The 15,437-nt window shown below is 43.7% G+C and overlaps 1 protein-coding gene across 1 annotated transcript; it reads left to right on the top strand.

Moving 5' to 3' along the window:
• Positions 1-1,608: 1,608 nt before the first annotated feature.
• On the top strand, positions 1,609-7,861 carry LOC124660370 (lysine-specific demethylase JMJ25). The gene is made up of 13 exons (XM_047198178.1): positions 1,609-2,045; positions 2,163-2,314; positions 3,453-3,552; positions 3,858-3,990; positions 4,070-4,124; positions 4,243-5,008; positions 5,373-5,702; positions 5,890-6,318; positions 6,403-6,475; positions 6,896-6,981; positions 7,120-7,239; positions 7,324-7,394; positions 7,532-7,861. Exons 1-13 carry the CDS (start codon positions 1,632-1,634, stop codon positions 7,629-7,631), a joined length of 2,829 nt encoding a protein of 942 aa, XP_047054134.1. The 5' UTR covers positions 1,609-1,631; the 3' UTR covers positions 7,632-7,861.
• The last annotated feature ends 7,576 nt before the right edge of the window (positions 7,862-15,437 follow it).

Below are 15,437 nucleotides of genomic sequence, written 5' to 3'. Positions count from 1 at the left end.
TCAATGGACACACCACCCAAGGTCAAGAACAACAACAGGTGGTTCCCGTATTTTAGGGTGAGTACAAAATCATGTTCGTTCTACTTATCAGATGTGTGGTACTGTCAGAAACATGACTGTGTACTAATTGTTTGACAGGATTGCATTGGGGCTATTGATGGTACGCATGCCACTACAAAGGTACGGAGATCAATGTCTGCAACATTTCGCGGGAGGAAGCACTACACCAGCCAGAACATGCTAGCAGCTATGGATTTTGATATGAGGTTCACATACGTGATTGTTGGCTGGGAGGGTTTAGCTCATGATGTAAGCATCCTGTCCGGTAGCTTGTCAAGGCCCGATGGGTTGCAAATCGATCCCTGAGAGTAAGTTCTTTCTTGAAGATGCTGGATATGCATGCCGACCTGGTATTCCACTTCCAAGGCGACAATGAAGCCTGGAAGGAGAAGAGGCAAGATGTGGCGGACGCAATGTAGGAAGCCAGATGCAACGCCACCATTTGAGAAGGAGAAGAACAAGTGAAGTGAAAAAGAAATGAAGAAGAACAACCCCTTTGATCCCCTGTTTCTCGAGCCCCAGTTTGATCCCCGTGTGTTGAACTACCCCGTGATGATAAACCGCCATTCATAGTAGCTAGAGAGTATCGTTATGAAGTACCATTTGTAGTAGCTAGGGTTGATTTCGTGAACTGTTAGCCTCGTAAGTGTGTAACTGGTTGAACTGTGATTTCTGTGTGATGGGAGGTGATAGTATGGTAAGGCTGCCCGTTGTAGAGAAGATGTGACTTTATGCTTGCCTAGATGGTACCAAACAGGTGTAGTTTCATCTTGATTAAAATTTAAGGTTGGCTGCAAACAAACAAACAAAAATATCTTTTTGGTCCAATCTATGCAGCCCGACCTACCATACAAAAAACCTCGCACCACTGGCGCAGGCTACCAAACACTCAAATTCTCCCGCAACAGCGTCTTGAAGCAGACGCAATGCGACGAAAACGAAGTGTGACGCTCCCCTTTTCCCCTCCTCCCCAGCCCCAGTCCCCACTGCAGCTGCGGCATCTGCCGTAGTCAACAGCACGCCCACACGGAAAAGCAAAGGAAACCAGGCGGGCTGAAACCTGCAACTCCCGTCCGTCTCCCCCTGCAACTCATCGTGCTTTCCCAGAAAAGAAGCCCCTTCCGCCACGGCTTGACCAGGGAGGTGGTGGTGATGGTGGAGGGTAACTGCTCCCCTCCACCGCGCCTGCCGGCCTCTCCTTTCCACCTTCCCTGCTCACACCACCACCAAATTGGAAGGGAATTTACTCCACCACCATCACGGCACCTAGCAGCCTAGCCTAGCAACAGCAGCAGTGCCGATGCGAGGAGAGAGACCAGTCCACACCAGAGCCAGAGCCAGAGATGGATGGCGAGACTTGTTGCAGCGCAGCCCACCGCAAAGCTCCAAATTACACAACCACGATCCCAACCACCACTTTTACGCCACCGCCCAGCCACCATTACGCGCACTCCCTCCTCCCCCTTCCTTCCTTTCCCCTCCCCTCCCCGCCCCGCCCGATCTCCTCTTCTCCCAAACCCTAACCCCTCCTCCCGGTCCCGGATCGGGCTGCCCGGGCGGGGGGCAGGGCCATGGACGCCCTGCCGGAGGACTTCCGCTGCAAGCGCTCCGACGGCAAGCAGTGGCGCTGCAGCGCACCCTCCATGCCCGACAAGACCGTCTGCGAGAAGCACTACGTCCAGGCCAAGAAGCGCGCCGCATCCTCCGCGCTGCGCGCCACCCTACGCAGGTCGTCCGGCACCGGCGCCGCCGCCTCCTCCTCCTCACCCTACGCCGCCTCTTCCTACCCCTCCGCGGCCCAAGACGCCGACTTGGACGGCGACGACGGCACGGACTCCGACGACGACCTTCCCACGGCGGTGCCCATGGCCGTCGCCCGGCCGCTCTACGGCCGGGTCGTCGGGGAGCCCGTCTACGTGGCCGAGCCCACGGCCCGGAACGTCGTCTACGGCCTGCCCCTCAGCAACAACTCTATCACGGCGGCGGTCAGTTGCCTTTACTAGTACACTAGTATCTTTCTTTCTCTCTTTCTTTTATGGGGGTTAGGATGTTTTGTGCTGAATTTTGTCATTGCGACCCCATGTTGTTGATTCATGACGCAGGAACTCGTCGGGAGAGCCTCGGCAGGGCCGCAGCCTTGCAGCAGCGCCGCCACCGTCAAGACCACTTGCCACCAATGCCGCAAGACTGCCAATGCCGTTTGGTGTACAAGCTGCGACAGGAGGGGGTATTGCCACCATTGCATCTCCACAGGGTATGTATGACTTGACTGCAATTCTTGGCTCAAGAACCATGGCATCCTACCTATTACAGTAAGACACCTGTTTATACCAACTAATGTAGGGCATTCTGCAATGTCAGAGTAATTTCACAAGCACAGCCTCTGCTTTGGATTGGGCTTTTAAATGCAAAATTAATCATTACTCTATATCTCGGTTCATGTCAGTCAAAAAAACTTATTGGTCAAAACCTACACTTTTCTTTTTATGGCCCCTTCTCACTATCTCAAGAAGAAACTCAGTACTATGACCTAATTGAAAAGAGAATCAATGTCCGATTACACCCAAGTACATCTAAGAACAAGTAATAAATTTTGATGCACTGCTCAATTTGCTGGCAAGGCCACTGTCAAACAACTGGGATGCCGATCAATGTTGATGGACAACACAAGTTAGGAACTCTGCGGTTAGCGTATGGAAGCCATCGGTGGTGCATTGGAGCATGCTCTGACGGCTAGGTGGTGCACATTGAAAAAAGTTAGTACCAAGGGTAATGTGAGCAGAGCTGGGACGATGAATAGGTGTTCTCGACAGTGAGAGTGACAGACCAACAGCTAATGCTTCCTGCTCTTTGAGCTGGCTAAATGGGGATAAAATATTCTCTTGCAGAGAGGTTAAAGGCTTGATGTTTGCTCTTGACAGGCACTCCGTGTAGTCCCAAAAAAGTGTCAGCATGGGAACTGAGCCATCTGAATTTTGAATTTCAGGGCTCTATGTTTGCTTTTGACATGTACTCCCTGTAGCCACCAAAAACTTAACCGTGGGAATGTTCTGTCCAGCCATCTCAGTTTCGATCAACATCTTGTGGCTATTTTGATTGATCACATGAAAATGATACATATGCACTCAGACTTTGAAAATACTTCTACGATGTTAAGTTCATTAGGTTTTGCAAATTTATAACTGTAGATTAACGGTGCTATCATCTTTGTTACTGTTCCTTTGTCAAGACAACACCTTCTTTTTGTGGATGCTGGGTAGACTTGATTAGGACATTAACAATTTTTGTATGTTGGCACCTTACATTGTACAGCGTGTATGTTCTGTCATTTAGACTTTAGAAATTGTGTTATACACTTATTATCTTATTCTTTACTAATATAATATATATAGGTACTCTGACATTGCAATAGATGATATTCGGAAGGTTTGTCCAGCATGTCGTGGAATTTGTAACTGCAAAGTTTGCTTACAAGGAGACAACTTAATTAAGGTATGTAGGGCATGTTTGGTTGGGCTATGCAAATGCTAGTCAGCTTTGACTTCTTAGTCTAGCGCTTGGTTTTTTTGCCAAACTTGTAGGATGCACTACCAATATTTTAGCACACTCCACATGTCGCTGGCACTTTTTTTTACCATGCATAGCCTAAGGTGTGGCCATCAGTTTGTTGGCCACAACAAGTTAGCCAACATGTGACATCCAACCAAACACACCCCTTCCTTTTCCGTTTCAATGTATTTGACTTCCATGCTCTACTAAATTTTCTTGATGTAACACATCTTTTTGTGTTTTTTAAGGCTAGGGTGCAAGAGATATCTGTTGTAGATAAGTTGAGATATCTTCATAGCATTTTGGCATATGTTCTTCCAGTGCTAAAGCAGATATACTCCGACCAATGCTATGAAATAGGTGTTGAAACAAGAGCTGATGGTACTTCTGTTTCCCTCTTATCTCCCTTTGTGTAAGTTCGCTTCTTTCAAACACTGCCATAACATATTCTATGCGCTAGGACCCAAGATGGACATTGTCAGAGCAAAGATGAACTCTGACGAGCAAATGTGTTGGTACTGCTTTTTTGTTCTTCTATATATTGCCTTTATCATTGGGATTTTCTTATTCTTACAATACAATGTTAAGCCTGTAGTTATATTCCAACACCATAATATTGCTCTTCTTTTGCAGTGACTTCTGCAAAGTGCCAGTTTTTGATTATCACCGACACTGTCCAAAATGTTTGTACGATTTATGCCTTGACTGTTGTCGAGACATTAGGGGATCTCAGACTAGTGTAGTCAGAGGAGAATATGCTGAAGGTAAAGGTCACACTGTAGACAGAAATAAAGATGTTTTGAGCAACAAAGCAAGATTGGAACCATCTGCAGCTAATGTAAATGATAAGTTGTTCCCACAGCCAATAGATGTGAATGATATTGGCATTAGGTCTTTATTCCCTTCATGGAGAATCAACAATGATGGCAGCATCACCTGTGGACCTCATGAAGCTGGTGGTTGTGGCTCCTCAAAGTTGGTATTAAGGCGAATATTCAAAATAAACTGGATTGGTAAGCTTGTAAAGAGTTCTCAAGAAATGGTGAATGGTTGCAAAGCACATGATCTAGAGAATGGATGCTCATGCCGCAATGCTGGCAGAAGATTGGATTCAACTGGTCAGCGTAGCCTCGGTGTCCCAAAATGTTCAGACAGTGATGGTGTTGATGGGAACTCTGTGTACCCTCCTGTATTGGAGAATTTAAAATATGAGGGCATTGTCCATTTTCGTAAACACTGGATAAATGGGGAGCCTGTAATGATTAGGAATGCATTTGAGCCTTCTTTATCATCAAGCTGGGACCCATTAAGTATTTGGCGAGGAATCCAGGAGATAATGGAAGAAAAAATGGATGAAAATGCCATAGTAAAAGCTGTGGACTGCTCAAACCAATCAGAGGTAAGCAGGGAGTGCTGGTTACTAGTTTATCTATTTTGGTAAAAGTTCTCTTTCTGTTTGAAATGATTTTATCATTGTAACGTCTGTTTATAGACTCTGAAGTGTCAAATGCTATTACTTTTATTGCTATTGCTAGTTTGCTTTGAGTTAGAAATTATGACTGTAAGAAGCATAACTTTTGCTACAAAGAAAAGTGGGTGGTGACAATTACTTGTTTGTACAAGGATTTCTCAACCATCATTACTCCATCCTATAATTATGAGTGGAGAAGTGGGAAAAGAAAATAAAGTAGAAAAAACTGGAAGATTTCATGTGTACTTTGGCCATCCTAAAATCTTTGTTCTGCATTGAAAAATTTGTTCAGGTGCATATCAAGCTGAATCAGTTTATCAAAGGTTATTCAGATGGTCACACGAGTGAAGATGGCAAGTTCATGATGCTGAAATTGAAAGAGTGGCCCCCAGCGAGCATATTAGAGGAGTTTCTGTTATGCCAGCGACCAGAATTTGTGGTCAATTTTCCGTTAGTTGATTTTATCCATCCAAAGTGGGGTCTCCTTAATCTTGCTGCTAAGTTACCCCCAGATACCCTGCAGTCTGAAGTAGGCCTGAAGCTGGTTATTGCATATGGAAGGCAGCAAGAATTTGGTAAGGGCGATTCAGTGACAAATCTGATGATTAAGATGGGTGATGTGGTAAGTATGCCTTCTGCTATATTTGCACCTCAATTTTGTTTTTATTTCATTGGAAACAAACATTTCTCTTACCAGAGAACATTGGCTGATGTCGCGACCTGGCCTTTTGATCTGTTTGGGGACTTGCTAAATGAATAAAGCACAATAAAAACGCCATGTGGCTAATGCTATATGTTTCCACATGTAGGTACACATGTTAATGCATACAGCTGAAGTGCTTAACCTTTCTCCCAAGGGGCTACAACCTGCGCATTCTGAACGGATTGCCAATGGGATGACAGTGCATGTAAATGCTCGCACAGCTGTGCATTCTGAACGGATTGCCAATGGGATCACAGGGCATGTAAATGCTCATGCTCCTGTGCAAAACTTGAATCTGGATATGGGGGAACAATCACCTGAACACACGGTCTTTAAGTCTTACGGTGGTTTTGAAGGCTCTGCTGCTGGGTTATCGAGTTCATCAGTCTCGCAGAAACCAAAAACTAATGGTTCAGAAAGATCTCAGCCTGGTGCTATTTGGGATGTCTTTCGCAGGCAGGATCTGCCGACGCTGAATAAATATTTAGCTTCTAACTGGCAAGAACTTACAGTTAGCAGTCAGGCGATGCTCTCTGTAATGCTTCTCACTACTCTGCGTCAAATTATGTTGACACATCTTTGTCAAATCTGTTTGAGGATACTATTCTTTTGGTTGTAGGTCAAGCATCCTATTTATGATCAAGCTGTGTATCTCAACGAGCATCATAAAAGGGTATTGAAGGATCAGTATGGTAAGTAATGGAGATAATGCTTATTCTTAGTTCTAAGTTGGCAGATGTATTAGTTGCTGACTTTCTGTTACTGATGTACCATAGCATATTCCTTCATGTACTTTGCCAATTTCTTAGACTCAGGCATCCTTAATTCTCTGCCACAATACTAAAGCAAGCAGATGATGTGCTGTTCACATTTCCACTGAATCAATAAACAAAACTCTACCAATTCTTTGCTCGAAGAGAACAATCAAATGTATGCTTGTAGATCTTCCTTACTGGGATGTCCCAACCTTATATCTGTACTACCATGTCTTTGGTGAAGCATGAAGCAGGGTGCTAGTTATCTTTGATAGGAGTCAGACTAATTAATTTAGGTGCATCTTGTTCATTATTTTAATCTGCCTTATGCACACTTATGTTTGGACGTTCTTACAGGAATTGAACCTTGGACGTTTCAACAACATATTGGCGAGGCTGTTTTTGTTCCAGCTGGCTGTCCTTTCCAAGTGAAAAATCTGCAGGTATGCTTCTAATGATATTGCTAACTCTCGGGCTGCTATTCTGAATCTGACTGCTTTGGATGATCTACTATTCTACTGTTTGAAATGGTTTATTGTATGCAACTATATTTACATTGTCTTCTGTTAAAAATGGTTCAGTCAACGGTTCAGTTGGCTCTTGATTTCTTGTCACCTGAGAGTCTGCGGGAGTCTGCTCGAATGGGCCAAGAGATACGTTGCCTACCAAACCATCAGGATGCAAAACTGAAGATGCTTGAGGTAATCACCGATCAGTTGCTTTATGCTATCTACATACCATTTGGAACAAAAAGAAACTTACGACTTCTGTCATCTGACATACAGATTGGAAAGATCTCTTTATATGCAGCAAGTTTTGCTGTCAGAGAAATTCAGAAAATAACCCTCGATCCCAAGTAGGTGCACTTGTATATGTTCTCATCTCCCAGTGTTCTCTTGTCGAGCATTATGACCTTATTATATTCTTAAAAAAGCTATATGCCTTTAGTTGATCTATATGTAGCTTATAACCAGTGTTATGTGCCTTTCTCAGGTTTAATATAGATGTCAGATTTGAGGATCAGAACCTAACCCGGGCAGTTTCAGAGAACTTGGCTAGAGTTACCAAACAACGGAAGGTGTCTTGCGGTTGAGATTCTACAAGGCCCCGGGGAAATTCTGATACGGGTTTCAAAATTGAAACCCATGTGAAGTAGATATAGCAAATTGTACATGTATCATATGGTGTCTTTGGAAGGAACACTGTCAGATAGCATTAACCTCACCTGTATATTGTGGGTTTAGGACTAGCGTGGGCTTCGTGTAAACAAAATGATCTGTGTAGCAATTAAATCAATATACAGTGAAATTTACTGGACCAGCATATCTTCGGAGCTTAGATAAGATAACAGCATGCGATTTTGACAAAAATAATTCTTTTCTGAAAGAAAAGCACAGACTAATCCTTTGATCAAACTATTTCACTCATCTAACCCTTTTCCGTGGCGCCCTTCCATTGGCGCCACACCTCATTGTGTGGCGCTCATGAGGGCGGCGCCACACATCCATCCGACGTGGCGTGGTCGACGCTGCATGCGGTTGACCAGCCAACGTGGCAGTATATATAGCGCCGCTTCCATCGGCGCCACATATTGAAAGTGTGGCGCACATCCACTTAATTTGTTTTGGCCCGAGCCACCCAGCCCGATCCAGCCACACCCCCCACCCAAATCATCTTCCTCCTCCGGCTAGCCACCTCTCTCCCCCACCCAAATCCCTCTCAAATCTTGGTGGATTTCCTCAGATCTGTCTGTGGAGATCGTTCCCAACCTCCTTGAGGTAATCTCCTACGTTCCCCTTCTTTTCATCTAATGATTTGATGTATTTGGTTGGATCTACATGTGAAACCCTAGATGTGAAACCCTAGGTTGATTTGAGGGTGGATGTGGATTTGGTTGGATGTTAGGGTTTGTTGAAGTAGGAGAAATGGTAGTGCTAGGTTGTATGGGTAGAAACCCTAGGATGATTTGTGTTGATTATGGTAACAAATGAAAACATGTATGTATGTATGTGTTGTTCACATTATGCTAGGGGGATGGAAAGAATTGTTCATGTTCATCATGTGGATAAGGATGCTTTCTTGAAGGGAAACCTAGAGCCAGACCTGGAAGAGGTTGACTTGGTGTTTGACCTTAGCCCTAGCTTTGCCGAGGTGGTAGCACAAGTGAGGATTGACTTGAATTGGAATGAGCCAAATGATGGTGTTGAGCTAGAGGGAAGACATAATGTGGGGTTTTGGAATGCACACCCGTTGGAAGACAATGCGTATCAACTCCGAGTAACGTTGGTCCATTTAGAAGGAGACGGTGGTCGAGCCACAAGACAAGGCTTTGAAGTTGTTTGCAACCAAGACGGTTGATGCTCATATGGAGATTGACCTTAACTGACGCTCCTCCCCCGTTCAAGCTAGGAGTCCACCACCCATGAGCCAAGAAGAAGCCACCGAATCTCCCATTGTCCAATCTCCCATTGCCGAAGATCCTCCGTTGGAGGAGTACGATGAGCATGACGATTGTGATAATGGTTTCGAGATGAATGACAACAATGTCGGTGATTTGGGTATATATTTGACGCAAGAGGAGATGGACCACTCCATTCCTTATTCCCGATGCTATGCGTCGGACTCGGATGATGATGGACCCGATGAGGAATTTGATGAGGATGGCTTGACGGCTAAGGAAGCCGAAAGAGCCGAGATCTTCAAGAAGGTAACCGGGCGGGATATTCGGATACCATTGTTCCGTGATGTTAGTCTTGCGGATGGAGCCGTGGTTGATGGTGGCAAAAGTTTACTTCTTGGAGCTAGGCCAATTTCCAAGAGAGATGTGGATGGTAGGACGGCTATGATCTCTAAAGGGCTCACGTTTGATACCTTCTTGGAATTGAAGGTATGGTTGAAGGAGTTCTCGATTAAGCATCATCGCCCTTACACCGTTGTTCACTCCTACTTGAAGAAGCGGTACACGCTAAAATGTGTAGATAAAAGGTGCCCATGGGTTGTCCGTGCAAGACCTTTCAAAAAAGGACCCTCTTGGCACATAACAAGTTGTGTAGCCACTCACATGTGCCGGGGGCCGAAGCTTGATGGCAATGATGCGCAGCCGGACCACCGTCAACTCACATCCGAGTTCATTGCATACAAGCTCTCGGCGGAGATATCATCACTTCCTATCATGAGTATTAGGTCCGTGCAAGATACGGTGAAATCCCGGTTTGACTGCGACGTCAAGTATGGGAAGGCATGGAAGGCCAAACAAGCCGCATTCAAGATGTTGTACGGTGATTGGGAGGAAGCATACAACCGAGTCCCTAGGTTATTGTTAGCGATGGCCGCTACTAACCCGGGCATGGTGCATGTGGTGGAGCCTTCTAGTACCAAAATGACATTGCATGACGGTAAAAGAGTGAGGGTATTTCATCGTGCATTTTGGTCATTCGAGCAATGCACGAGGGTATTCAAACATTGTAGGCCGGTCATCGCCGTCGATGGTACCTTCTTGACCGGGCAGTACAAGGGCACACTATTGGTGGCAATAGCAAATGATGCGAGCAACCGTTTAGTACCATTGGCTTTTGCATTGGTAGAGGTTGAGAACAATGATAACTGGCAATGGTTTTTCCATATATTGAGGACGAGGGTCATACCACCCTCAAAGGAAGTGTGTGTCATCTCGGATCGTCATCAAGGAATTCTCAATGCGGTGGAGCTTGACATTCCCGTACATGCTCCTTTGCACCACCGATGGTGCATGAGGCATTTTTGTGCAAACTTCTACCGGGCATGCAAGAACAAAGAGTTGTCTGACCTTCTTCAAGATTGTTGCCTCGCTTACTCCGAGCGCCTCTTCGCAAACCTATACAATGGCTTGCCGAAGCACAAAGACCTCAACCCGGGTGGTTTTGAGTTTCTTCAGAGGCACCTTATATTTAACTCAAAGTGGGCACGAGCTTATGATGAGGATGGGAGGAGATATGGTCAAATGACAAGCAACATGGCTGAGTGCTTCAACAATGTGCTGAAGGGTGTCCGTGCATTGCCCGTGACGACAATAATTCAATACACATTTGAGAAGTTGAATGTCTATTTCCAGAACTACACCGAAGAAACGGAGAAGGAAATTGCTAGGAACTGCGAGTACCCAACGAAGGTTGAAGAGTTCATGGAATTTCAGGTGAGGAAGGCGGACTCCCAAATGGCTACATGTTATGACAATGTTGACTGAGTTTATCAAGTGAATGAGCCGGGAGGCATGATGCGCGTAGTTGACACGTCCGTTGGGAACCCCAAGAGGAAGGTGTGATGCGCACAGCAGCAAGTTTTCCCTCAGTAAGAAACCAAGGTTATCGAACCAGTAGGAGCCAAGAAGCACGTTGAAGGTTGTTGGTGGCGGAGTGTAGTGCGGCGCAACACCAGGGATTCCGGCGCCAACGTGGAACCCGCACAACACAATCACAGTACTTTGCCCCAACGTAACAGGTGAGGTTGTCAATCTCACCGGCTTTCCGTAAACAAAGGATTAGATGTATAGTGTGGATGATGATGATTGTTTGCAAAGAACAGTAAAGAACAATTGCAGCAGTTTGTATTTCATATGTAAAGAATAGGACCGGGGTCCACAGTTCACTAGTGGTGTCTCTCCCATAAGATAAACAGATGTTGGGTGAACAAATTACAGTTGGGCAATTGACAAATAAAGAAGGCATAACAATGCACATACATATATCATGATGAGTACTATGAGATTTAATCAGGGCATTACGACAAAGTACATAGACCGCTATCCAAAGCATGCATCTATGCCTAAAAAGTCCACCTTCGAGGTTATCATCCGAACCCCTTCCAAGCATTAAGTTGCAAACAACAGACAATTGCATTAATTATGGTGCGTAATGTAATCAACACAAATATCCTTAGACAAAGCATCGATGTTTTATCCCTAGTGGCAACATCACATCCACAACCTTAGAACTTTCTCGTCACCGTCCCAGCATTTAATGGAGGCATGAACCCACTATCGAGCATAAATACTCCCTCTTGGAGTCACAAGTATCAACTTGGCCAGAGCCTCTACTAGCAACGGAGAGCATGCAAGAACATAAATAACATATATGATAGATTGATAATCAACTTGACATAGTATTCAATATTCATCGGATCCCAACAAACACAACACGTAGCATTACAAATAGATGATCTTGATCATGATAGGCAGCTCACAAGATCCAACATGATAGCACAATGAGTAGAAGACAACCATCTAGCTACTGCTATGGACCCATAGTCCAGGGGTGGACTACTCACACATCGATCCGGAGGCGATCATGGCGATGAAGAGACCTCCGGGAGATGATTCCCCTCTTCGGCAGGGTGCCGGAGGCGATCTCCTGAATCCCCCGAGATGGGATTGGCGGCGGCGTCTCTGTAAGGTTTTCCGTATCGTGGCTCTCGGTACTGGGGGTTTCGCGACGAAGACTTTAAGTAGGCGGAAGGGCAGGTCAAGGGGCGTCACGAGGGGCCCACACGCTAGGCCGGCGCGGCCAGGGCTTGGGCCGCGCCGCCCTGTTGTGTGGCCACCTCGTGGCCCCACTTCGTATCTCCTCCGGTCTTCTGGAAGCTTCGTGGAAAAATAGGACCCTGGGCGTTGATTTCGTCCAATTCCGAGAATATTTCCTTACTAGGATTTCTGAAACCAAAAACAACAGAAAACATCAACTGGCTCTTCGGCATCTCGTCAATAGGTTAGTGCCGGAAAATGCATAATAATGACATATAATGTGTATAAAACATGTGAGTATCATCATAAAAGTAGCATGGAACATAAGAAATTATAGATACGTTTTAGACGTATCAAGCATCCCCAAGCTTAGTTCCTACTCGCCCTCGAGTAGGTAAACGATAACAAAGATAATTTCTGAAGTGACATGCTATCATAATCTTGATCATACTATTGTAAAGCATACGAGATGAATGCAGCGATTCGAAGCAATGATGAAGATAATGAGTAAACAAATGAATCATATAGCAAAGACTTTTCATGAATAATACTTTCAAGACAAGCATCAATAAGACTTGCATAAGAGTTACTCATAGAGCAATAAATTCTTAGTAGAGGCATTGAAGCAACACAAAGGAAGATATAAGTTTCAGCGGTTGCTTTCAACTTCAACATATTTATCTCATGGATAATTGTCAACACAAAGTAATATAACAAGTGCAATAGGTAAACATGTAAGAATCAATGCACACAGTTGACACAAGTGTTTGCTTCTGGGATAGAAAGAATATGTAAACTGACTCAACAATAAAGTAAAAGATAGGCCCTTCCTTTTCATTTTGAAAACAAGAAACAATTTTGTCAATGGTAGTAATAATGCATATGTGTTATGTGTAAGATATCTTATAAGTTGCAAGCCTCATGCATAGTATACCAATAGTGCTCGCACCTTGTCCTAATTAGCTTGGATTAACACGGATTATCATTGCATAGCATATGTTTCAACCAAGTGTCACAAAGGGGTACCTCTATGCCGCTCTGTACAAAGGTCTAAGGAGAAAGCTCGCATTGGATTTCTCGCTTTTGATTATTCTCAACTTAGACATCCATACCGGGACAACATAGACAACGAGATAATGGACTCCTCTTTAATGCATAAGCATTCAACAACAGTTAAAATTCTCATAAGAGATTGAGGATTAATTGTCCAAACTGAAACTTCCACCATGAATCATGGCTTTAGTTAGCGGCCCAATGTTTTTCTCTAACAATATGCATACTCAAACCATTGGATCATGAAAATCTCCCTTACTCCAGACAAGACGAACATGCATAGCAACTCACATGATATTCAACAAAGATGTAAAAGTTGATGGCGTCCCCAGAAACATGGTTACCGCTCAACAAGCAAATTATTAAGAAATAAGACACATAAGTACATATTCTTCACCACAATAGTTTTTAAGGCTACTTTCCCATGAGCTATATATTGCAAAGACAAAGAATAGAATTTTAAAGGTAGCACTCAAGTAATGTACTTTGGAATGGCGGAGAAATACCATGTGGTAGGTAGGTATGGTGGACACAAATGACATAGTTTTTGGCTCAAGGATTTGGATGCATGAGAAGAATTCCTCTCAATACAAGGCTAGGCTAGCAAGGTTGTTTGAAGCAAACTCCAGTATAAAAGGTGCAGCAAAGCTCACATATGAACATATTGTAGGTATTATAAGACTTTATATTGTCTCCTTGTTGTTCAAACACCTCAACCAGAAAATATCTAGACTCTAGAGATCAATCATGCAAACCAAAATTTTAACAAGCTCTATGTAGTTATTCATTAATGGGTACAAGGTACATGATGCAAGAGCTTAAACATGATCTATATGAGCACAATAATTGCCAAGTATCACATTATTCAAGACATTAAACCATTTACCACATGCGACATTTTCCGTTTCCAACCATATAACAATGAATGAAATAGTCCAACTTTGGCAATGAACATTACAAATAAAGCTAAGAACATATGTGTTCATACGAAACAGCGGAGCGTGTCTCTCTCCCAAACAAAGAATGTTAGGATCCGATTTTATTCAAACAAAAACAAAAACAAAAACAAACAGACGCTCCAAGTAAAGCACATAAGATGTGACGGAATAAAAATATAGTTTCACTAGAGGTGACCTGATAAGTTATCGATGAAGAAGGGATGCCTTGGACATTCCCAAGCTTAGACGCTTGGGTCTTCTTAAAATATGCAGGGATGAACCACGGGGGCATCCCCAAGCTTAAACTTTTCACTCTTCTTGATCATATTGTATCATCCTCCTCTCTTGACCCTTGAAAACTTCCTCCACACCAAACTCAAAACAAACTCATTAGAGGGTCAGTGCATAATTCATATATTCAGAGGTGACATAATCATTCTTAACACTTCTGGACATTGCACAAAGCTACTGAAAGTTAATGGAGCAAAGAAATCCATCAAACATAGCAAAACAGGTAATGCGAAATAAAAGGCAGAATCTGTCAAAACAGAACAGTCCGTAAATACGAATTTTTTAGAGGCACCAGACTTGCTCAGATGAAAATGCCCAAATTGAATGAAACTTGCGTACATATCTGAGGATCACGCACGTAAATTGGCAGATTTTTCTGAGTTACCTATAGAGAGGCATATTGAAATTCGTGACAGCAAGAAATCTGTTTCTGCGCAGCAATCCAAATCTAGTATTGACTTTACTATCAAAGACTTTACTTGGCACAACAATGTAATAAAATAAAGATAAGGAGAGGTTGCTACAGTAGTAACAACTTCCAAGACTCAAATATAAAACAAAGTGCAGAAGTAAAATAATGGGCTGTCTCCCATAAGCGCTTTTCTTTAACGCCTTTCAGCTAGGCGCAGAAAGTGTGAATCAAGTATTGTCAAGAGATGAAGCATCAACATTACCTCGGGCTTTATGCATACCCTTCTTATTCTTTTTCTTACTCTTTGGTTTAGGGAATACATGTCTACCTCCCGGTGTAGAGGTGAATTTTAGGGTGCCTTCTCCCACATTTATGACTGCTCCCAATAGTTTCAACAGGGATCTTCCAAGTGTGATTTGTCCCGTTCCTACACATTCAATAACAAGATAATCAGTGGATACTGTTCTTCCAAGAATGGTTGTATGCACACCCTCGGCTATTCCCTTAGGAATTATAACAGAGTTATCAATAAGAGTTATTCCTTCTCCGCCTTCAACGAGTCCCCAAAGTGTCAAAGATTCATAAATACTCTTAGGCATAAGGAAAAATTCAGACATAATATTACAATGGGCATGAAAAGTTTCACCACCAATAACAACTTTAATAGTAGGGTCCCATTTGAAGGTTCAGAGTTCACTAAAACTTGATCAA

This window comes from Lolium rigidum, chromosome 6, assembly GCF_022539505.1.
Source record: "Lolium rigidum isolate FL_2022 chromosome 6, APGP_CSIRO_Lrig_0.1, whole genome shotgun sequence".
In the NCBI taxonomy this organism is placed as follows: Eukaryota; Viridiplantae; Streptophyta; class Magnoliopsida; order Poales; family Poaceae; genus Lolium; species Lolium rigidum.
Note: the sequence above shows the minus strand (reverse complement) of the source record. Positions and strands in the feature narration are given on the sequence as shown.